Source organism: Lemur catta, chromosome 1 (genome assembly GCF_020740605.2).
Source record: "Lemur catta isolate mLemCat1 chromosome 1, mLemCat1.pri, whole genome shotgun sequence".
NCBI lineage: Eukaryota > Metazoa > Chordata > Mammalia > Primates > Lemuridae > Lemur > Lemur catta.
Genome location: NC_059128.1, coordinates 103,654,088 through 103,677,327, shown reverse-complemented (window position 1 = coordinate 103,677,327; position 23,240 = coordinate 103,654,088). Strand labels below are relative to the sequence as shown.

Genomic DNA, 23,240 nt, shown 5'->3' with positions numbered 1-23,240 from the left:
AGGCTGAATTCCTTCACTCCATTAATGCTTGACGCCCACGTTCAAATCCCAACACAGGTCCCAAACTTGCCTGGGCCCAGGGATCCTCATCCCTCAAAGGACGAAACTTGACATCAGGGGACAAACCCTAAAAGAGGCCAGCACAGTTCGGGTGGAGGGCTGTTGAATGGTCCTTGTATTTCTCTCAGAGCACGTTCTTCAGAGGAGAAACCCCTCTGCCTGTGGCCCTTTCACCAGAGCCCTTTCCTAGTTCTCCCAAGCCTCCCCTTCACCGGGTCACCGTTGTCATCTGCCCGGGGACTAGTTTGGGACTTCCCAAATTTGCCCTCAAGGGAAGCGAAGGGGTTAAGTTTCCTGTCCCACTTTTGGGAGTTTGCTTTAGAAACACAAAGGTATCCGACTGATAGGCAGTTGAGAAGGGCGTCCTGCCTCCGGCGCCCTAATCCCTCTGCCAGCAGGGACCCCTGACTTCCCAGCAGAGGGAGGACGTGGACGGAAGCAGAAAGCCCATCGGTGGCTCTGCCGAGGGCTGGGCAGGGGGCGGGGCGGACCTCTGTGACGACACGGGCCACGCCCCTCTGGGAGGGCACTGCGCCTGCGCCAGAACGGCTGCCTCGCTCCCGGAAGTGGAGAGTCTGCAGAGCGCCGCTGGGTCTGGGTGCCCGGAGGCAGGAGCGCTCCCGGAGGTCGCCCGCCGGTCTCGTCCGCCATGTCAGCCTTCGACACTAACCCCTTCGCGGACCCAGTGGATGTAAACCCCTTCCAGGTAGAGCCCCCAACTCGTAGATCTCTCTAGCGCCAAGGGCCGCCGCCCGGGCCTCTTTCGCCAGAGCCGGGAGACGTGGCGTAGGAGGGACGGGCCATCTGCCCAATGGGAGAGCAGGCTTTGAGGACTGTCCTATCGTAGGGTCTGGAGGGCCGGACTAGCAGCAGGTGGAACCGCGGAGGGGGCGGGGGGCGGGGCACGGGGACTGGAGCAGGCACAGTCTGACCCTTAAGGAGATCCCTAGCTTCAGGGAAAGAAGCAAATGTGGCTATCACATTCCTGCAGTCTTGGGAAGACACCTGTCTTGAGTCACCTTAGGAGAGGGAGTGACAGCAGCATAATGAGGTGGAAGCCTTTGGTGAGATGGAGAAGTGTGGGAAAAGCCCAAGACACATACCTCTCTCATCACCACCACTACCACCAGCCAAACTAGTGTATAAGGTTTAGGAAAGGCCGTGAGATTTGTTAGGAAAAGAAGAGTAGGAAGATAGCCCAAGTTCAAAAATGGCCTTGATAAGAATTCCGCACCTTGGCCATGGGTCTAGTTTGGAATGGGCTTTGGCCGGATAGGGGAGCCCCAGTTAGTGAGAGAGGAGAGATGAGGGGGCTCTGAAAGAGTCTGGAAGCACAGGGAACATTAGTCTAACGGACCTGTGCGGGGTGGCAGTGTAGTTGAGATGTACTGACCTATGATCTGGCCTGACCATTTGAACAAACAATTCACAGTCTTCCTACTTAAAGCCAAAACCTTTCCACTGAGAGCACAGGGATGTTCTTTTTCTTTGGGGAAGGGCTGGAACTCCACTTAGCTCCAGAGCTCCTGTGCCTTTTGTTTCATGTCTGCTCAAACCCAGTTCTAGGGAAGCTTGTTTGTGCTGACTGCTTGATTTATGAGCCCTGATGTTCTGCTCTGTCAGGATGTCACCAGACACATTAACTCATCTGGCTTGTCCTTTTTATTTTGGTCATTGGCAGCTTCAGAGTTTCCTGCAGGTGTCAGGGAGGTCCTTGGAGGGTCCTTCCTGCAATCCACAGCATGAGTTTTCCCACCTTGAATCCCTTCAAGGGTCAGGGCAAAATCAAAGGAGACTTGAACTAAATAATTACATGCTGTCAGGACAGTGAATATTTTATGTGTCTTTCTTGGTCTCAGGAAGGCGTCTTAGCCAACAGGAGCCCTCAAGGCAAATTCTGGTAGCTTGTTCCTTGTAACGTCAGGGAATTCTGAACATTCCTCTTGTAGCTTAATGCTTCTTGACAGAGCCTTTGCAAGGACGTTGTCTCTTATGTAAGGCAAACAGTCATCTCTGTTGGTTGAGTAAAGAAAGAACATTTGCATTTTTTTTCTGCCTGTGTCTTGGTAACTGTTTCGCTTTAATTACAAAACTGCTGTATAATACCGGGGGGTTGAGTTTCAGTAAAGATTTAGTACCCTTTTGGTGTGTGTGGTGTGATGATTTTCTTTCTTTCTTTTTTTTTGTCCTGTCAGAATCAGAAATAAAATATCTGCTGCTATCTGACAGTCAGAGGCAGTCATCTGTCCAAAGATGCAGAGAACTTTTTCCAGTGCTAGCATTTCTGCCCTGAGTTCTCCCCTGTATGGATAGCTGCTTGAGAATCTTAAACCTCATCTCTGGCCCCAGAAATGACTGTGCAAACTGTGGTAGAAGTAACTTCTGCATTCAAGCAAGACAGTCTGTCCATCAGGTAGCCCCAGGATATCGCAGGACAGGAAGCAGCTGTGGTCCTGTCAAGCAGCCACATCTGGTGGGAAATCCTGTGTGGGAAGAAGAGAGCTGGCTGGCTGCAATTTTGCTCCTCCTCTTGGTGCACAATTGTGTGGGGAGAAGCAGCTTTGGATGTGGGGTCCCGAGCTCTTTCTCCTGGTCAGAGCTGCACTCCCTTAAGATGGTAGCGTCTGCTTCCCTGACTGCCAGGGCTGGGACATTGGGAGGGTGCAGCTCTTGGGAGACTGGGTGTGAGCCCAGCTTCATTTACTCAGGGTGTTGGCACAGAGCTCAGGAGAGAGCAGGTAGAGAGGCAGTGGACTCAGAACCCGTGACACCTAGTCAGACTCCAGAGCAGTTGTTTTTTTTCCGTCACCCCATTTAATGTTGGATTACGAAGACACACTTAGCATTCAGAATCCACGGCCAACTGTTATTCTAACCTCTTGAGTTGAGAAATGAGGATGGCACATGCCGGTCACCAGCTACTTAGCAATAGGAAAGGGGCAGACCCAGTCTCATTCCTAAGGCGGTGCTGTTTCAAAGGGTTTTAAAGCTTAGACATTGGTATTCAACTGCCTTGGGGATATTTTAGGCCGCCTGAGGAAAGAATGTAACATCATCACATTGTCACCATTCTTGAAATGACAGTACTAGTAGTGGTGAAAGTGACAAAGTAGTATTAGCTAAGCTGCTTTTTCCCCCCAGTGTGAGGGGATGGAATAATACAGATTTTATTGTGCTTTTTTTTTTTTTTTTTTTTTTTGAGACAGAGTCTTGCTCTGTTGCCCGGACTAGAGTGCTGTGGTGTCAGCCTAGGTCACAGCAACCTCAAACTCCTGGGCTCAAGCGATCCTCCTGCCTCAGCCTCCCAAGTAGCTGGGACTACAGGTGTGCGCCACCATGCCCGGCTAATTTTTTCTATGTGTATTTTTAGTTGTCCAGATAATTTCTATTTTTTAGTAGAGATGGGGTCTTGCTTTTGCTCAGGCTGGTCTCGAACTCCTGACCTTGAGTAATCCTCCCGCCTTGGCCTCGCAGAGTGCTAGGATTACAGGAGTGAGCCACGGCACCCGGCCTTTATTGTGCTTTTTAAAACAGTACTTTAAAGCAATATATGTTCTCAGTAATGCCAGTCCTGAAAAGTGCTCAGGGTTCTGTGGTCAGTTAGGTTTGAGAATCGCTACCTATTCTATTTTGCTTAAAGATCAACAAGGCTTGTTAGGTTTTTTTTTGTTGTTTTTGTTGTTGTTGTTAGTTTGTTAATGGCTCTGAGAAATCCTATGAAAAAGACATTTGCTCAGCTTTATTTGAATCAGCATTTCTCAAAGTTATTCAACCATGGAACCCTTTTTCTACTCACTCTTATGTCCTGTGAAACTCCCGGTTGATTTCCTCATCCAAGGTTCTTTATCCAACTCCTGTGCCCCCACCCTGCACTGTGGGTGTGGGCTTTTATGACCTCTTCCTTGCATGTAGTTATAATTGGGATTATTAGAAAACTTCCTGCATAGTAAGAGCTGTGAACAGAAAGTTAAGAGCATGCAGCAGAGGTTTACCAAACTCCTAGGAGGAAGCAGGAAGCAGCAAGGCAAGTGTGCTGATTTCACAACCTCCACTGCACGCCCTGATTCCCCTGTTCATTACAGCGCCTCTGCTCTGTGCCCTCTGGGTAATGTGGGCCCCTGCTTTGCCCTGATCCAGGGCGTCTGCTCCCAAAAGTTTCTCATTAAGTCTCGTCAGGGGACGAAGGGGTGGAAAGCTAAAGGGGGGCGTTGTCCTGTCCATTTTTCAGCAGTCCACTAGAAATCAGACCACCCAGGCAAATGCCAGGGCTGCTTTCCCACTCGGCACTGCCGCCAGACTGTCCCCGGCAGACAGCAGCGATCTCAAGGAGGGGGCGTGGAATAGGTGGTGGTGCGGAACAGAGGAAGCCTTTCAGAGGAGGCCTTTCAGTGTTCAGGAGTTGCCAAGTCACACAATATCACTTTCACACGTTGCCTCCTTGCAGTTAAAAGATAATCTTAGTGGTGTGGCTGCTTCCCAGGGATTGGGAACATTTCTCTCCTGTGAGAGGAGAAAATGGTGGCAGAAACGTGATTTGGGTGTGAACAAAGTTACATGAAGTTCCCCTCGTAGACACTGGGGCTTTGCCACTTCCCAGAGACGGTCGGCTCCAGCTTGACTATAACTTTGAGAATTCGTGGAACCACCAGATGGACCCAGTAGAACTTTTCTGTGTAATAGGAGCAGTGTCTCAAGAAATTTGAAAATGGCAGTGTTCTTACAGCTTAACTCTGACTCTAGACAGCTACCCAGATGGGGTATTCCCACCTTTACGGTTGGCACATGGAGCTGGGCTGGGCGTTAGAAAGAACGTGAGTAGAGAGACGGAGGAACTATGTTCTTAACTTCTTAGTTGTCTTTGGTGCCACTTGGTGTAGGATAATCCTGTGTTCAGAGAAATGGTAATATTGAACCAGGACAAACAAGGAGTACTTGCTGCTCATTCAGAGAAGAATTCTGTGCACATTTACAAGGTGTGACCCGTCCAGCGAGTGCTGCTTGGAGATGCTCACATGTTAGTGCACATCACTGAGGCCCTGCTGCTCCGCAGGCCTGTGTAGGAGACCAAGGTAAATGGGCACAGTGCGTGGCCAGTGGCCTGCCAGAGCTTCTGATCTGCAGGGGAGCTAGGAAATGCTCACTGTTCATTGGAACCCAGCACCTCCTCCATCTCAGATCCTGTGCTCTCTGGGGGAGCCATGAGGTACATCTGCTGCTTATGACACACGTGCTTATTTGAAATTAGTCTCTTGAAATTCTCTCCATCCTTGGCGTCTTTAATCCTGGTAACTCTCACCTACCTCAGGCTGTCTTCACTTTCTGCCTTGCACATTTAGGAGTAGCCCGCAGTTCCGTCCTTGACCCTGTTCTCACTTTCTGCCTTCACATCTCTGGCTTCAGAGTAGCACCACACACCGGGCACTGTGGCCCTCACCTCTCTCCTGAGCTTTAAACCAGTATTTCCAACTCACACCTGGGCCTTCCCAACCATTCCAACCAGATACGCTCCACAGGTATCTCCAGTCCAACCCAGTATCTTCTCGGATCTTCTTCTTACCCTCCTACACCCATCCCTGAAAAGCCTGTTCCTCCTCTCCTGTGAGCGTTTATCTTGGGCACTCAATTCCTTCCTTCCCTTCCCTGCAGTCCTTCCATTCCCCCTGGCAACACAGAGAGTTCCTGAGCCCATGGCAGTGGCCTGAGGAGCGTCTCTGGAGTCCCTCCCCACTTCTCCTTCCCCAACTGCCATCCTGTAGTTCACTCCCAACTATCACCCATGGCAACAATTGTGTCCCAGCCAGTCTTCTCACCATCATCCTTCCATGTGCATTGCACTCTCCTCACTGCTGTCAGAGTGATCGTGTCAATCTCTAGTCGTTCCCCATCGCCTGTAGGTCAAGTCCAAACTCCTACAGTCTGGCCCCACCTCTGCAGGCTGGTTCCCTGATACTCCTGGCTCCTCTCTCCACAGTGCCCACTCCACAACCTCCATAACCTTCTTCCATTCCCTGAACATGTGCAAGCTCTTCTTAAAGATTCTGTGGCTTTTGCAAATGTGGTTCTTGCCTCCCTCTTTACTGCTTGCTAAATTTCTTTTCTTTCTCAAGATCCAACTCAGATAACAGCTCATAAAGCCGTCCCTGCCTCTCCCAGACAACTCAGTCACTCGCTCCTCTGTGATCTTGCTGCTTTTGCCCTCACCCTGGTATAGCACTTTCCATGTGCTATCACTTCTTGCCCTGGCTTGCGTTTGATTCTCTGTGTTATTTGCTTCTTGAGGACAGGAACCGAGGCTTTTTCTTGTGCCCCCAGCCCAGCACTTGGTGTGGAATGGTTTGTGCAGGGAGTGAACAGAGAGAGATGGGAGGAGATGACAGGCGGCTCAGTTTGAGGAAAGACTGCTTAAAGGAGGACTAGGCCCTAGAAGGCCTCAAATGCCAGGCCAGGTGGTTTGGACTTGCTTTTCTAGATGATTCTGTACATCGCTGTCTGTGGCAGAGAGGGAGGCCCAAGAGTGCTCCTTGCTTGTTTGGTCAGTTCTTGGGCTCTTTTTAAAAATATGTTTGTAGGTGTGTTTTTAAAGTAAAAGTAACATGATCATGTTCTAGAACATTTGGAAAAGAGAAAATGTCATCCATGTTTCTGCCAGTCTTTTACAACCATTGTTATTTTGGTGTTTTCCTGCTAGTCTTTTTTCATGACTACTTTTGATAAAATCATAAGTTGGTATTTATATAACAATGCCTTTTCTGTGTTGCTATACTGTCTTCATAGCTGTGTTTTTTTGTGTGTTTTTTTTTTTAAGAGAGACAGGGTCTTGCTATGTTGCCCAGGCTGGTCTAGAACTCCTGTGCTCAAATCATACTCCATCTCAGCCTCCCAAGGAGCTGGGACTCGAAGCATGCACCATCACACCTGACTAGCTGTGGTTTTTAATTGCTGTTTAGGTTTTCAAGGGGGATGTGCACCAAAAACATACTTGTGCTCTCTGATATTGGACATTTGTTTTCTGCTTTTTTCTCCTATTGTAAATCCTAGTGCAGTGAGTATCATTGGAGGTACAGACCTTTACATGCTTCTGTCATATTTCTTTTTTTTTTTTTGAATGCCAGCTCCCGCCTCCCCGCCCGCCCAGCCAGGGCCCGGGGTAGGCTCAGGCCTGTCGTATTTCTTGAGGATGGATTCTGAGGTTCCAGGTCAGAGAGCAAGCAAGGTCAGTGTGGCTCTCTCTGCACCTAGGACCCAGCCAGCCACTCTGGGGATGATTGCCTTTTCTTGTTCTGTGACACACAGCTGCATCTCCAAAGCAAATAGAACTTCACAGAGGTTCCAAAGTGTTGGTGACTCTCTGCCTCCTAGAGAGAATGGCCCTAAGTTGTTTTAGTCCATGAGATATTTATTTAATGTGTTTATTTGGAGCCTGAAATAAACCTCACACTGGGGGTTTGGGTGGAGTACAGGATGGGGAGGCAAGGAAAAGTCACAGAGCTCGGGCACAGCCAGGACCTGTGAAACGCATGGAAAGAGATTTCCCAACCGGTACAAACAAGTGTGTTTTCCATGGCCCTTCCCGACAGAGCCGCAGCCTGACTTGGCCTGCCCCTCTGCTCTCGGTGCCCTCAGCTCCAGCTGCATCCTAACGTCCCCCGGCCCTGCAGCAGCGGCCGGCCTTACTGACCCACCTTTGCTTGTCTTCCTCCTTCCTCCTGCAACTTGGTCTTTCCCAAAGCCCTCCAGGGTGTGTCCCCTCCCTCCTGTCGTGTCTCTGCACCTTGCTGTGGCCCCCAACATGCTCTTGGGGTGTGTGCACTTGTCCTAGGTCCCAGACTGTGGACTCCAGAAGGGCATGAGCTGTGTCCTGCTCATCGTGGCATGTTCCTCACACTGTAACTGCTGAACGAAAAGAACTGAGTTTAAGGGCTTTTTATTTGTTATAAGTTCAGTAAAGGGCATTAGCCATTCTGAGTGGGACTGAGGGGGTTTCAGGTTACTTCTTTATAGGTGAAACTCAGCCCTCACCATCCTTTTAAATTACTTGACCCACTTAAGAGCCAGCTGATGCTTGGTGAGGGGAGAGGAGGTCGATGCTGTTGACTTCCTATTTTGTGGCTTGGAGTAGAAGCTGATGGTCCTCACTGAAGCTGGTCAGTGTGATCCTTGCTGGAAAGACTTTCTGCTTGTATTTTGCCAAGGGTGTTCCCCAAGAACCAGCTCTTCGAAGTCAGTAGGAAACAAGCAGAAGCCCTTGTCAGTGTCCTTCTGTGGTGGAGCCTATTTATTCAATCACATTTGTTTTTGGAGACAGAGTCTCACTCTGTTGCCCTGACTAGAGTACAGCAACCTCAAGCTCCTGGCTCAAGTGATCCTCCTGCCTCAGCCTCCCGAATAGCTGGGACTACAGGCATGCACCACCATGCCCGGCTAATTTTTTCTGTTTTTTGTAGAGACGGGGTCTAGCTCTTGCTTAGGCCGGTCTCCAAGCCCTGACCTCAAGCGATCCTCCTGCCTCTGCCTCCCAGAGTGCTAGGATTACAGGTGTGAGCCACTAGGGTGATGAGAATCTCACAACAGCATCATCGTGTGGTTTGGCACATAGCAGACACTCAGTAAATGTCAGCTCCCTTCCCCAGTCCCTCCTCCTCCCTCCCTTTCTTGCCAGGCCTCAGCTTCTCTGAAAGCCACCCACATCTTTCAAAGGAGCCCGAGTTTCCTCAGATGGGAAAGACCCATGTGTCGCAGAGTATTTTAGGTTCCTCTTTCCAGGCAAGGTGCTTCCGGGCCACTGCTGTGGTGCAGGTGCCCCGGTTCCCCCACGGCCTAGCGTCTGGGCCGTGCTTCCGGAGAAGACTGGCATCCTACGGCCTGCTGCATTTATTCTCACCATTCGAGGAGCTGCTGCTCTGCCTCAGGCCCTTCACCAAGCACCAGGGACTAAAGCATGAACTAGACACGGATGCAGTTGACTGCAAAGAGTTTCCAACATACTGGTGGAGACAGGATCTGCTAGTGATGAGCCTGGTGAGGGGTCCTAGGGCCAGGTTAAGATTTTAGGAGAAGAAGGAAGCATCAGAATGGACAGAATGGTCACCCCTGCCATCTCCGTTGCACCCCCAGAATCCCCTTCTGTCTGTCATTGGTAAAGGAAATGGCATCTCTCTGTGGGTCTGGAGATGACCTATTAAACGTGTGCGCCTTGGCCAGGTGTATTTATGCCAGCACCTGAAACTGCTACCAGAGCTGCCACTCTGTTCCTCTGTCCTTGGTGACTCAGACTCGAGTCACCAGTTCTGTGGATGGTGGATCTCATTTCGCTGACTTCAGCTCGCTCAGCTGTGGCCAGGTGTCTGCTGAGTCTGAAAGGGGAACAGGTACTAAGCCGCAGATCTTGCTTGCAGGAAGCCGGGTAATACTGAGAGAGAACCAGCGGTTGTTCAGCCATGAAATGACCTCAGGGCCAGTGCCTCCAGCGTCAGGTGGCCTCCTGGACCTCACCTTGTCACTGTCCAAGTTGCAGGAGCCACCAGAGCAGAGGTGGTGTCCAGCAGAAAGGACATAACCACAGTCTCTGTTGCAGGGGAGGTGGGTCGGGGAGCTTGTATAGGATAAGGTTCATCCAGAGACACAGAGCGAGTTCTAGCTGTGTTCCTAGCTCTGGGCAAGGTCCCAGGGGTGGTCGGACACAGAGTCACCTTCTACAAACTGGTGGCCCAGGTAGGAAGATAAGAGTCAGTATCTGTGATAAACCCTGTGATAAAACATACATAAAATCTGTGAGAAGAGACATTCAGTCCAACTCTATAGATGTTCAGAATAAGCATTGAGCTCCTCTTTTGAGACCTAGGACAAGTTCCACGATCACCATGGTCATTTTCTACATCTGTAAATTGAAGGGTCACTCTCTGAGGGTCTGTGTAATGGTAGCATTGTGTTTAAGAATTGGGTTGGTGGAGGCGAGGCTGGGCCTGCAGGACGGGGTGAGGGTGGGGTGCAGGGACTCGGGCAGGGGGCAGTCTGGCCACCCCCACGGCCATTCCTTCCAGAGCCCGGGCATGGCCCTGGAGCTGAGCCCTGCACCTGTTTCCGGGATGGGGGTGGGGCAGGGTGAAGACGGGCTGCCCCAGGCTAGCGTGGGGCCACTTGGGCAAAGGGGATGGCAGGAGCCCCATGCAGAAATTAGATGGAAAAGGGAGGATTAAAAACTTATGACAAGGCTGTGTGCTGAGGACATTCTTACATTTTCTAAAAAGAAAAACAAAACCAAAAACATTTTCTTGGCTTTTTATCTGAGCCTTTCACATCTCTGCTCCTAGCAAGTATACGCCTGATTTAGTAAATCGGTACTGACAGCCAGCAGCCTGTTTTTATTCCCAAAACCTTAGACTGTCCTTTTAAAAATAAGAGGAAGGGCTAGACTCAGTGTTCACGCCTGTAATCCTAGCACTGTGGGACGCCAAGGCAGGAGGATCCCTTGAGCTTAGGAGTTCGAGACCAGCCTGAGCAAGAGCAAGACCCCATCTTTACTAAAAATAGAAAAATTAGCCAGGTGTGTTGGCACATGCCTGTAGTCCCAGCTACTTGGGCGGCTGAGGCAGGAGGATCACTGGAGCCCAGGAGTTTGAGGTTATAGTGAGCTATGATGAGGCCACGGCACTCCAGCCTGGGTGACAGAGTGAGACCTTGCCTCAAAAATAAATGAATACCGAGATTTTGTGGCATTAGGAAAACAATTAAAAAATAAAAAATAATAAAAACGAGGAATAAATGCTTTCCGTAGAATAACAAAACAGTGCAGAAAGGCTGTACACTGAAGAGTCAGTCTCTACCTTTACCACTCCATTCACCTGCCTCCCCACGCCCCTGAAAAAAACAAGCCACTCCCTGGAGGTAAATAGTATGATCCATTTTGAATCTGTACCGGCCACTAACAAGAACCTGTGTGGTGTCGACGCTTAGGCCTCAGGGTGTAAAGCTTGCTCTGGGTCTCTTCTGGGAGGTCAGTGGGGCTGAACCTTTTCCAGAAAGGGGGAGGGACTGCAGCTGTGGCGTGGCAGGGTGGGCACAGGAGCCTTCAGGAGAAGCTTCTCAGGGCTGGGAGGGGGACCCGCAGCCTTACTTGAGCCAGGATTCTCTCCTCTCCCCCGCGTCTAATGGCTCTTTTTCACCTTCTCAGGACCCCTCTGTGACCCAGCTGACCAGTGCCCCGCAGGGTGGCCTGTCTGAATTCAACCCCTTCTCAGAGGTTGGTGAGCATGCCCTCCCTCTGCGTCCTGGGTTCCTCTGGGGCGGTGCTGGGGTCTCTGGGCCCAGGGGCCTTGGCACAGATGGGAGCAGCTCTGAGAAGCCGAGTCCTCAGAAACGACCCTAACGTGAACTCGGGGTGGGGTAAGGATGGGGAAGTCACCAAAGCCTCTCTGAAATTCTCCTTTTTGGATCCACGATCTTGGCCCCTTCTCGAGGAGGCCCGGGCTGCTGGGTCATAGCAGTGTGAACCTGAGGCGCGTGCGCTGAGAAGCTGCGGCGGGCGGCGCGGTGCAGGCCCAGAGGGGGTGCCCCTCGCCCACCCTGCTGTAGGTTTGCCCCCTGTTGTCAGCTAGTGGAGTCCCAGTTCCCTTCCTTCCTCCCATCTGTCCCGCACAGACAAATGCAGCGACAACGGTTCCTGTCACACAGCTCCCTGGGCCCTCACAGCCGGCGGTTCTCCAGCCCTCAGTGGAACCAACGCAGCCAACCCCGCAGGTACTGCTGACAAGGAACCCTTTGGCCTTTTTCTCCAGTGAGAGGGTCACCCAGACCGGTAGCTGGGCCCTGAGGCTGGGGGGCGGGCAGAGAGCCTTCATCCCTGGCTCCACTTCCAGGGTATTCTTGCCAGTCCCTTTGGAGCTAGTCACTTGTGAGTGGAGAGGCTGCTCTGATATCCTCACCCCACTGCCACCACCAAAAAATAAGCTCTAGCAGGCTGGGGCCCTTGGTGTCTCCAGAGAGAGCATTTCTCCTTGCTGTGCCCTTCCGGGTCCTCATCGGGTCTTTGGCTTGTTCTCTCTCCCTTGGGGCCCAGAATCTCTCTTTTTTTTAACCTTATTGATTCCTGCCTGCCTTCCTATTTTCCTTTGTCCCTTCACCCAATACTGTGAGTCTTACCTGCTCTGTGCTTGCCTCACTGCCCTGCCCCACCCTGCCCCACGCCCCTCGCAGCCCTGCATGAGCGTGACCCACAGTGGAGTTGTGTGTTGCAGCCCCTGCTTAGACAGGCCAGCAAGTTCCTGCCTACTCGATTCCTGGCAGTGAGCGAGTTCTCAGAGAGGCAGATGCTACTAGGAGGAGATAGTATTCTCAGAGACAGCTACATGCGAAAGCTTCCACAGGTAGGCCAAGTGCAGATGAGCAGGGGGAGGGCAAGTGCCTGGAGCCTTGCCCCTCCCAGGCCCCAGAACCTGTGCAGGTGAGGCCGGCCTGATGTGCCGGGCTGCCTTTATGCTCAGCGGGGTGGTGGGCTGTGGGGACCTGGGTCCCGCTCAACTGAAGTCACAGACTTTGGGGAGAGGAGGCTGAGACCCCCAGCGTGGTCACTTCTGCTCCTGCTTCTGCCCCCAGTGTCTGCAGCTCACCTCCCGAAGGCAACTGTAGCTCTTTGGAGAACTCCTTTGGGAGAGGTTTGTGTGTGGGTATGTGTACGTGTGTACACACACACTGGGTTTGTCATCCTACAAGATGACCAATTTGATACTTGCTCCCTAAAAAGGACTGTAGTCTCATTCTCCAGGAGGAACTTGGCCCAAACAGTGGTAGCGGCCAGCAGGAGCAGGGTCCTGGCCCAGGTCTGCTCGGCCACACATAACAGTCCCCTCACTGCCTTACTCAGGGACCCTGCTCCGCCTGAACAGGAGATGAGCTTGGATTCTGCACCGCAAAAGCCAGCGTGCAGGGCTATGCCTAAGGGGCTGTCCTGGGCTATAGCCAGTTACAGTTAGGGGGACCCCGGGAGGCAGCTCCTGGGGCGGAGCAGGGGCAGGGAGCTCACACAGATCCCAGGGCTTGGCACACACGGTCTGCCCCTGTGTGTCTCCCTTCTGCGCTCACTGCTGGTGCACCATTCCCCCTTCGCACACACACCCGGCTCTTCAAACGAGGCTCGGGTCTCTGGGTTTCTGGCTACAGGCTAGTCTCTTGCGAGGTCTTTTCCCCTTTGCCATTGTCACCAAAGCTCACTCTCACTGAACTCTGCCTGGACTGTAGTATGGGGGAGGGGTGGGGAAGCCACTGGGCATGGTTCTCCTAGCTCAAGTTTAGGGATGAGGGGAGAGGAGAGGAGAGCCTGGTAATGGCCAAGAGGCCAGAGTGGTATGGGGGCAGTGGGACACAGGTCCTCTTAGCCTCTCTATGGTGGCCTCTGGAAGCCAAGACACTCTGTGGGCCGGGACTGCATCTGGGATGCCCTGCTGGCTTCCCCTGCCCGGGGCGAGGCCTTTCTTCCGCCTGCCCAGGCTGACACTGTTTCTTGTGTCCGGCTGCCTCCCCACTTCCCTCCAGGCCGTGGCATCTGCAGCCCAGGCAGGCCTGCTTCGGCAGCAGGAAGAACTGGACAGGAAAGCTGCCGAGCTTGAACGCAAGGAACGGGAGCTGCAGAACACTGTGGCCAACTTGCATGGTAAGGGAGGCTGCTGGGGCCTGGGGCCGCCCTGCCTGGCACAGGAGAGTGTCCTGACCCCTGCATGGTGGGCCCTCCCTGCACTCACCCTGGCCGCCTTCTTCTGGGCAGCCTGGGAGCTCTGCAGAGCTGGAGCATCTCAAAAGGGTGCCAGTCCCAGGGAGAGCAGTCAGTTGCAAGTCAGGAGACCTGCAGTGTTGTTCTAGTGGTTGTGGATTCTGTCTGCACTCCTTTCAGCTCTGAGACTCCTTGATGACGGAAGGACATTGGTCTCACAATTCCTTGTTCATGATGACAACCTGAGTTGCCACACTTACGGGCTAGTTAAAAATAATCACTCAGGCCGTTCAGCTCTCTGTATTTCCCAGTGCATTTGGGGTCCATTGTCTTGGAGTTAGCTTCATTTGTTTTTTGGAGACAGAGTCTCACTCTGTTGCTTGGGGTAGAGTGCCATGGCATCAGCCTAGCCTCAAACTCCTGGACTCAAGCAATCCTCCTGCCTTAGCCTCCCTAGTAGCTGGGACTACAGGCATGCGCCACCATGCCCAGCTAATTTTGCTAAATATTTTTAGTTGTCCAGCTAATTTATTTCTATTTTTAGTAGAGACAGGGTCTTGCTCTTGCTCAGGCTGGTCTCAAACTCCTGACCTAGAGTGATCCTCCTGCCTCGGCCTCCCAGAGTGCTAGCATTACAGGCGTGAGCCACCATGCCCGGCCTTGGAGTTAGCTTCTGGGTGTGTCTTTGGGTCCCATTATCCTTTTCCAATCTACACCATGCTGCACGCACACCCAAGCCCAGCTTGCTGGAGCTGCTCTGGAAGCCCTGGTTTGGCCCGTGGACTGCTGGTGTGGGGTGCACTCCTTGATGCTGCTACTGCTTTCTTTTTTTTCTTTTTAGGCACAGGGTCTCATTGTGTTGCCCAGGCTGGAGTACAGTGGAGCAATCATAGCTCCCTAGAACCTTGAACTCCTGGGCTCAAGTGATCCTCCTGCCTCAGCCTCTTGGGTAGCTGGGATTATAGGTGCACACCGTAATGTCTGGCTAATTTTTCTTATTTTTTATAGAGACAGGGTCTTGCTATGTTGCTCAGGCTGGTCTCAAACTCCTGGCCTCAAGCGATGCTCCTGCCTGGGCCTCTCAAAGTGCTGGGATTCCAGGCGTGAGCCACCGCGCCCGGCCAGTGCTACTTCTGAGGCTGGGCCCTCACCTTGTTGTTCTTTGCTCTTTCCACACAGTGAGAGAGAACAACTGGCCGCCGCTGCCCTCATGGTGCCCTGTCAAGCCCTGCTTCTACCAGGATTTCTCCACAGAGATCCCTGCCGACTACCAGCGGATATGCAAGATGCTCTACTATCTCTGGATGTGTGAGTCCCAACCTGCCCTGTGAGCTCAAGGGTGAAATGGGCGAGACTTGAGAGCTCCATCTTTGTTCTGGCTGCCCGTGCTGGTGTGCAGGCTTTCTGCAGACCCCAGGCTTCCTCAGTGCCCGGGCTGGCATGGGGAGGTGCCTTCTGCCCACCGGCTGCTCCCTGTCTGAGAACCTCCTCGAAAGGGGCAGTCCAGACCATAGATCAGGTGGCATGGGACTAGCCAGAGACTTCGAAATCCCTGTGGAGCTCGCTGCATTAAAAGGCCCTCCTCAGCTGAAGGCCTCCCCTCCCGACAGGCCCCTAGGTGCCAAGGGGGCGGGGAAGAAGACTCTCCCTGTAGCTCCACTGTGGGCCATCCAGGGCCAGGGAAAAGACTTGCTGAGAGAAAGACTTCATTCCCCAAGGATCAGCCCTGGGTCTGCAGCCCTCCTCCCCTCCCACTCCCCAAATGCCTGGGCTGTCCCATCACCTCTCAGGAACTTAGATGGGTCCCTGGTTTTGAGATCCCAGAAAACTAGGATTTGGAAACTAACCCTGCCTAGGTATAGCCCAAGGTTCTCTGCCCTGACAGCCTGGACCTCACCTCCTAGGGAGTGGTTTGCCGTGCTGGGGAGCCCGTCAGCCACCTTGGCACAGCCATGTCTCTCCCCTCTTCCCTTCTCCAGTGCATTCCGTAACTCTGTTTCTGAACCTGCTTGCCTGCATGGCCTGGTTCTCAGGCAACAGCTCTAGGGGAGTGGACTTCGGCCTCTCGATCCTATGGTTTGTGCTCTTCACCCCCTGTGCCTTCCTTTGTTGGTACCGACCCATCTATAAGGCCTTTAGGTGAGTGGGGCTGGGGCAAGGGATGAGTGTTTGGCTGGCATCCCGGCTAGCAGGCTAAGGGATGCTAGCCCGGGCCCTCGGACCCTGCCCTAGTCTTCGAGCAGAATAGAATGGCAGGGAAACCCACTTTCCCATTCTCCCCCATAGCCAGAGCAGATGGGATGAGAAGCCTTACCTGCCATCCCACTGCCCAGTCTGGCTGGTGCTGTAGTATTTCAGTCACTGGGAAGAAGGAGGGGACCCTCTTTAGGGAGCCCCCTTCTGTGGCTCTGACGGTGCTTCTCAGAGGGTGTCAGGTGCTCTCGGTGGCTCATCTGTCCTTATTTATGCTCCCTGAAAACTCGGGCACCCGCCTGTACTCGAGACTGTATCGATGCTAGTCTCACCAACACTTAGGCCAGGTACCATCAGCATCGATGGAGACCCTTACAGACCCTGGGGATTTTAGAATTGTGCCTGAGGATTGATGCTTTCAGGGCTGGCAGGGGGAAGGGAAAGGGGGTGGGCAGGTGCTGCACCCCCACTGTACTCCGTGCTGAAGGACAGAGGTGGAGGGGCTCAGCCCCTGAGGACTTTTGTCCAGTGTTCCCTAGTCGCCAAATATCTTTTCTTCTGCCCAGGTGTACAGTTTTATTATTAGAGATTTATGCCTTTGGTTTAGAGTTTCTTGCCTGTTATGAAATGCAGATAAGCACTCCAGGAGAGGGAGTGGTTGGTCCTTATGCTGTCCTTTGGGGGAGCGACTTTATCAGCTGTTTGAGGAGGGGTCAAGCACTGACCCTTTAAACTGGAGGGCAGTGAAAGGCAAGCCCTTCTTGATTGTGGTGGCGGATGTCCGTGTGTGTGTCCTTACGGACAGCGTGGCTGGTCCCATGGGGCTCTGTCCCTTGCCCATTGTGCCTCCTGGCTCCTGGTAAGGAGAGACGTCCCCAAGTAAGGAATGCTGAGGAGCATGGCCCAAGCCCTTTTGTGACTTCTTTTTCCTTCTCTCTCTACAGGTCCGACAACTCTTTCAGCTTCTTCGTGTTCTTCTTTGTATTTTTTTGTCAAATAGGGATCTACGTCATACAGTTGGTTGGCATCCCTGGCCTGGGGGACAGGTGAGACTTGGGGCATCGCAGAGGGAATTAGGCTTTGGATGTGGGGCTCAGCCACTCTTGCCCTGTTTCCTGGCTCCCAGCGAGCCCAGCAGATGACCCACTTCCCCTGTGGCAGGGAGAGAACTGAGAGAACTGGGTGGGCCGGCTCAGATCTGCCGGGCCCCCTCTCCGGTAGCCACACACTGCCTTTCCTCGCTCTCCACTTTCTAGGGTCTTGTGGGCGAACTTAGCTTGACTCTGTAGGCTAGCAGAGCTGTGTCCTGCACTGCAGCCTCTGTTCTCCCGCTACACCCTCCTGGAGGCTGATGCATGGCACACCCTAAGCTGTGACTTTTCCCAGAGGCCCTGTAACTTCAGGAGACGGGGCCCTAGCCTCCCCTGGACAGGTTCCTTCCTGCTGTCCTCTTTGAGCATGTGGCTGGATTGAGTTTCCTGGGCACTTCAGTCCTCAGCTCAAAATTAATCTCAAAAGAAAAGCTGATGGCTGATGTTTTCTTTCTGCCCCAGTGCACAGGGAGCATTGCAGAAAGGTCAGGCTGACACTTGGCGGAGAGCCTGAGCCTGGAAGGGCGGCACTATTTTGGTCCCCTCCCTCTGGCGGAGCTGGCAAGTCCAGAGCAGTGGGGAGAGGAGGCCTGCCTCCCCTTGCCCTCTGAGCAAGTGCACACTGCCCTCCTACCACCCCTCTTGCTTCTCTAATCTGGCCCCTTTTGACCAATGACCCAATTCCGTCGTTCGTTGTCCTAAGTGAGGTCCTGGTGGAAGAGCTGTGACTCATGACAGCTGTTTGCACCTATGCTGGGAATGAGGACGCTCGAGTTCTGGCCCTGGCTCTGCCCTCACTGCTCTGCCTGGGTCTACCCCAGTGAGCTTTGCAGCCTCCTAATGCCTCTGCAAAGCCCTCTGTGACCGTTTTCTCAGGGCACCTCACAACACCCATGGATGGGTGGATATAATCCCCCCTTTTTAATTGTAAAATACACATAACATAAAATTCACCATTTCATTTACTACTGAAACCATTTAAAACTATACAATTCTGTGGCAGTTAATACGTTCACAATGTTATGCAGTCATCACCACTACTTAGTTCTAGAACATTTTTTATCACCCCAAAAAGAAACTCCAGGCCAGGCACAGTGGCTCAATGTCTGTAATCCTACCACTCTGGGAGGCCGAGGCGGGAGGATCACTTGAGGCCAGGAGTTAGAGACCAGCCTGAGCAAGAGCAAGACCCCGTCTCTACTAAAAATAGAAAAATTAGCCAGGCAACTAAAAACAGAAACAAAAAATTAGCCGGGCATGGTGGCGCATGTCTGTAGTCCCAGCTACTTGGGAGGCTGAGGCAGTAGGATTGCTTGAGCCCAGGAGTTTGAGAGTCTGAGGTGGCTGTGAGCTAGGCTGATGCCAGGGCACTCTAGCCTGGGCAACAGAGCGAGATTCTGTCTCAAAAAAAAAAAAAAGAAACTCCATACGCAGTAAGCAGGCACTCCTCATTTCTTCCTTCCCTAAGCCCCTAGCAACCGTTTAATTGCTTTCTGTCTCTATGGATTTATCTATTCTGGAAATTTCATATAAATGGAATCATATAATATGTGGCCTCTTGTGTCTGCCTTCCTTCACTTAGCATAATGTTTTCAGGCTTTATCCACGTTTTAGTATATGTTAGTGCTTCATTTCTTTATATGGCCGAATAATATCCTATTGCATAGGTATCCTGTGTTCTCTTTTAAAAAGACAAGATCTCACTGTGTTATCCAGGCTCAAGTACAGTGGCATGATCATAGCTCACTATAGCTTTCTGGGCTCAAGTGATCCTCCTGCCACAGCCTCCCGAGTAGGTGGGACTACAGATACCTGCCACCACACCCAGTTAATTTTTAAAAATTTTTATGTGGAAATGGGGTCTCACCATGTTGCCCAGGCTTGTCTTAAATTCCTAGCCTCAAGCAATCCTCCTGCCTCGGCCTCCCAAAGTGCTGGGGTTATAGGCATGAGCTGCTGCACCTGGCCTGGATATGCTGTATTTTGATTATCCATTTATTGATAGACATTTGAGTTGTTTCTACCTTTTTACCGTTGTGAATAGTGCTGCTATGAATATTTGTGTGCAAGTTTTTTTTTCCACGCTTAGGACTTTGACTCTTTTTTTTTTTTTTTTTTTGAGATAGTGCCTTGCTGTGTTATCCAGACTGGAGTGCAGTGGCATCATCACAGTTCACTGCAACCTTCTGTCCTTAAGCTGGGACTATAGGCGCATGCCACTACACACAGCCAATTTTTCTACTTTTTGTAGAGATGGGGGTCTCACTCTTGCTCAGGCTGGTCTTGAACTCCTGACCTCAAGTGATCCTCCGCCTCGGCCTCCCAGAGTGCTAGGATTAACAGGACTGAGCCACTGTGCCTGGCCTAATTAACTTAGGAACCACGAAACTATTTCCCACAGTGGCTGGACCAGTTTACATTCCCACCAGCAATATATGCAGGTTCTAGTTTCTCCACGTCCTCACCAACTGTCTTAGTCCATTTTGTGCTGCTGTAACAGAATACACCCAACTCGGTAATTTATGAACAATATAAGTTTATTTGGTTGATGGTTCTGGAGCCTAGGAAGTCCAAGACTGAGAGGCTGCATCTACTGAGGGCCGTCTTGCTACATCGTAACATGGTGGAAGGCATCACATGGTGAGAGAGAACAAGAGATTGAACTTGAAGCCCCACCCATCTCATAACTGGCATTAATCCATTCATGAGGGTGGAGCCCTTATGACTTAAATACCTCCAATTAGGCCCCTCTTCACAACACAGTTAGATTGGGGATTAAATTTCCAACACATTGTTTTGGGGGGACACGTTCAAACCATGGCATTTACACGTGCTTTTTGGAGGACATAATCATAGTACTAACATGTTATTTTCCTTTTTTCCCTTTTCTTAAAAAAAAAATTTTAGCCAACTAGAGATGCGGTATTTCATTGCATTTCATTATAGTTTCGATTTGCATTTCCTGAATGTCTAATGATGTTGGTCATTTATATATCTTCTTTGGAGAAACAGTCTTTGATCCATTTTAAGTTAATTTTTGTATATGGTTGAAGTAAGAATTTAACTTCATTTATCTGCATATGGATATCCAGTTGTTCTAGTACCATTTGTTGAAGAGACTGTTCTTTCTCTTTTGAATGGTTTTGGCATCCTTGTCAAAAATTAATTGACCACACATGTATGGGTTTATTTCTGGACTCTCAATTCTATTCCATTGATCCATCGATCCATTGATCTATGTTTGTCTTTATGCCGGTCCCACACTGCTTTGATTATTGTAGCTCCGTAGTAAGTTGACATCAGCAAGTGTCAGGATGTCCTTTTACAGATGAGGACACTAAGGGTCGTCAGGGAGGTAACATGCCTGGGCCCTGGTGGGAGGAGCTGAGGTGATGGCATGAATGCAACAGGTTGGCCAGTGGTTTTCCTTCCTGGAGGGCGGGTTCTTAGGAGTGAACAGCCAGGCTTTCCATGCCCCCAACCCCAGAGCAGCAGAAAAAGGCCCACCCAGTGTTCCTCCTGATTCTGTATAGGCGGCAACCCCATCCTCCCTCTAGACCTCATACAGCCAGAAGATTCCCCTTGTGAATCTATCTCTGAGGCCCTGGGGGAGGACAAGCTGGGGCAGTGTGGGTCTGTGAGCCTTCACGGAGGCCTGGCCTCTCACAGGTCAAGAGCTCTGGCCCCCAGGGCTCCCTGTGCCGCAGAGGTGCTGAGGTGGTGGTCAGGACACAGCAGCCACTTGGAGAAGAGCCCCTCATGGGGACTCCTGGGCGGCCCACTCCCACTTTGCCCCCTCTGGCTTCTTCTTCCCTTTGTAGTGGTTGGATTGCAGCCCTGTCCGCAGTGAAGGAAGATTCCTTGGCCGTGTCAATCATCATGATGGTGGTGGCCGGCTTCTTTACCCTCTGTGCCGTGCTCTCACTCTTCCTCCTGAAGCGGGTGAGTGGTGGGGGCTGGGCGACAGCAGACCTGAGGAAGCGGGCACCTGTTTCCTGGCTTTTGCCACGAGATGTTCTTCACCACCGCAGTTGGGCCTCCTGGGCCCCCCAAAATGCAGCACCTTTCCCCAGGCTCTGCGGGGGGTGGAGTCAGGCAGTGTTGGGCTCCTGGTGGCCCCTCTGAGAGTATAACCTGGATGGCAGGGTTCCTGGTGGCCCAGAGGGTGGGCTCCTCTCACCTCCCCTCCTTCCCCAGGTGCACTCTCTGTACCGCCGGACGGGGGCCAGCTTCCAGCAGGCCCAGGAGGAGTTTTCCCAGGGCATCTTCAGCAACAGAACCTTCCGCAGCGTGGCCTCATCTGCGGCCCGAGGAGCCTTCCAGGGGAATTAGTCCTCCTCTCTCTTGCCTCTACCTTCGCCTACTCTCACCTGCCTTCTGAGCTGCACTTTCCATGGGTGCCTTATGCAGTGGTTTTGCCCAGCACAGACCTGGTGAAGGTCTCGCTGTGGCTCTTCCTCCTTCCTCAGCAACCAGCTCTCCCTGGAAGGGAAGGGAGGGACAGGGACTTTTTTTACACAGGAGAAAAAAAAGAAAAAAACCAAAACTGTCTTTCCTTCTCTAGTGGTGGTTTGGTAGGATTCTTTTGTCTCTCCAGAAGCAATGGGACTGAAGTTCTCTTCCCCTGTACACACACAGACACCCCTACACACTTGGGATCGCTGGCTGACCTGGGGTCACCCCAGCTGGAGTTTTCTGCCAGGGTCTTGAGACTCCACTCCTTCCCCAGCAGGCCTGGCCTGAATCTGGTTCCGCAGCCCTGCCCTTCCTGCCCAGGCTGGGATAACCCTCCCACGCACTCCACTTTAGGCGAGCTGCAGTCTGGGTGGGTGGACAGCTCTGTTCTCCGGATCTCTCTGGGGTCTCCAGGCTTCCAGAACCCAGGCTCCCCCTGCCTCGTGTTCCTCATTGACAGATTCACAGCCCTTTAGGCCCCTGTACCCTCCTGGCATGGGCTGCACCTCGTGCCCTCCAGGCCCCTCCCTGAGCCCCGCTCTCTTCAGACTTTCTGAATGTGCAATGTGGTTGGTTGGGGTTTGGGGATGGGGAGGTATAGGAGGACCCTGACCCTAAGTTGTCGTGCCCAGCTGTTGGCAGTTGTCCAGGAGAGTGGGGTCTGACCTGGCGCAGTTTGTTTTGACTTCCTCTCTTCCTGAGGGTCCGCTGCCCTCTGCCTTGGCCTTAATTTGCTCCCCCCCAACCCCCAGCAGTATCCGGCTTGTGTGACTAAGGAGGGCAGCAGGAGTCAGCCCAGAGCTGCATCCTTGATGCAGGACTGTGGGACTGATGGGCCACCTTGCGGAGGGTTCCCCCATGCCCTGAGTCTAGCTCACCTTCCCCTCACCCTGGGGATTCCCCAGGAGGTGTGTCACTGTGACATGCACCTAGGAATCCACCGGCAGAACCTGCACTTTGTTCTCCAGAGGCTGCAGGAGTTCGCACAAAGCTGGCCACCCCCTGTCTCTGGGACCTGGGCCCCCCCTGAGGCAGCCCTCAGCTCGTCTGCCAGCTGGGGCAGGCCCAGACCCCTGGATAAGGGCAGCGACCAGGATTTTGTAAACTCCTTTCTGGTATTTTTTCTCCATGTACAAATGTATATGTCATGTCTCAATTTTTGTGCTTAAATAAAAAATAATACATTTTCAGACACCATTGGTTCTAATGTCTGGTGGACTTGGGAGGACTGGGTGGCCCGTAGTGTTAGGGGCTGAGGCGCGCCTAGGAGAGGAGAGACGGGACATTAAAATGCTTACTGGTTGGTCTGTGACAGGTCGTCAAGCCCCTAAGTCAGAAGAGTGGAAGAGAATTGGGAGCCTCGGGGAAGGCGACTTTCCAAAGGCACTTTCTTGTCCCAGTGCCTCTATTTTAGAGTGGTTGGTCTTGGGGAGGGACTGACTCCAAGGGGCCTCGGTGATTCCCCCCTCCACGCCACACCCCCGCTGCGCCCGGTCCTCCCTCCCGCCCTCGCGTGGGCGATCTCTGGGCGCATCTGCGCCTGCCGTCCTCGATCGCCTCCGCTCTGCCCACGGGCGCCTCAGTGTCCCCAGACGGGGGCTTGCGGGGAGGAACCGGTGGGTCGCGTGATGTCGTGCCGGGGAGGAGCCCCGGGGTGGGCGGAGTCGCGCCCCGCCCGCCTACCCGCGCGGCGCTGCACTTCCGGCGGGCGGCGCTGGGGGCAGCGCGGAGGCGGCGCG

At 52.5% G+C, this 23,240-nt stretch overlaps 1 protein-coding gene across 2 annotated transcripts; it reads left to right on the top strand.

Annotated features, from left to right (window-relative positions):
• The first annotated feature begins 596 nt into the window (after positions 1-596).
• SCAMP2 (secretory carrier membrane protein 2) lies at positions 597-22,695 on the top strand. Of its 2 annotated transcripts, XM_045532215.1 has the most exons (10): positions 597-766; positions 11,231-11,299; positions 11,698-11,796; positions 12,294-12,422; positions 13,588-13,705; positions 14,942-15,070; positions 15,742-15,901; positions 16,900-17,001; positions 20,868-20,988; positions 21,244-22,695. In XM_045532215.1, exons 1-10 carry the CDS (start codon positions 710-712, stop codon positions 21,376-21,378), a joined length of 1,119 nt encoding a protein of 372 aa, XP_045388171.1. In that variant the 5' UTR covers positions 597-709; the 3' UTR covers positions 21,379-22,695. The 2 variants fall into 2 exon arrangements, with proteins under 2 accessions (XP_045388171.1, XP_045388160.1); XM_045532204.1 differs by lacking the exon at positions 12,294-12,422.
• The last annotated feature ends 545 nt before the right edge of the window (positions 22,696-23,240 follow it).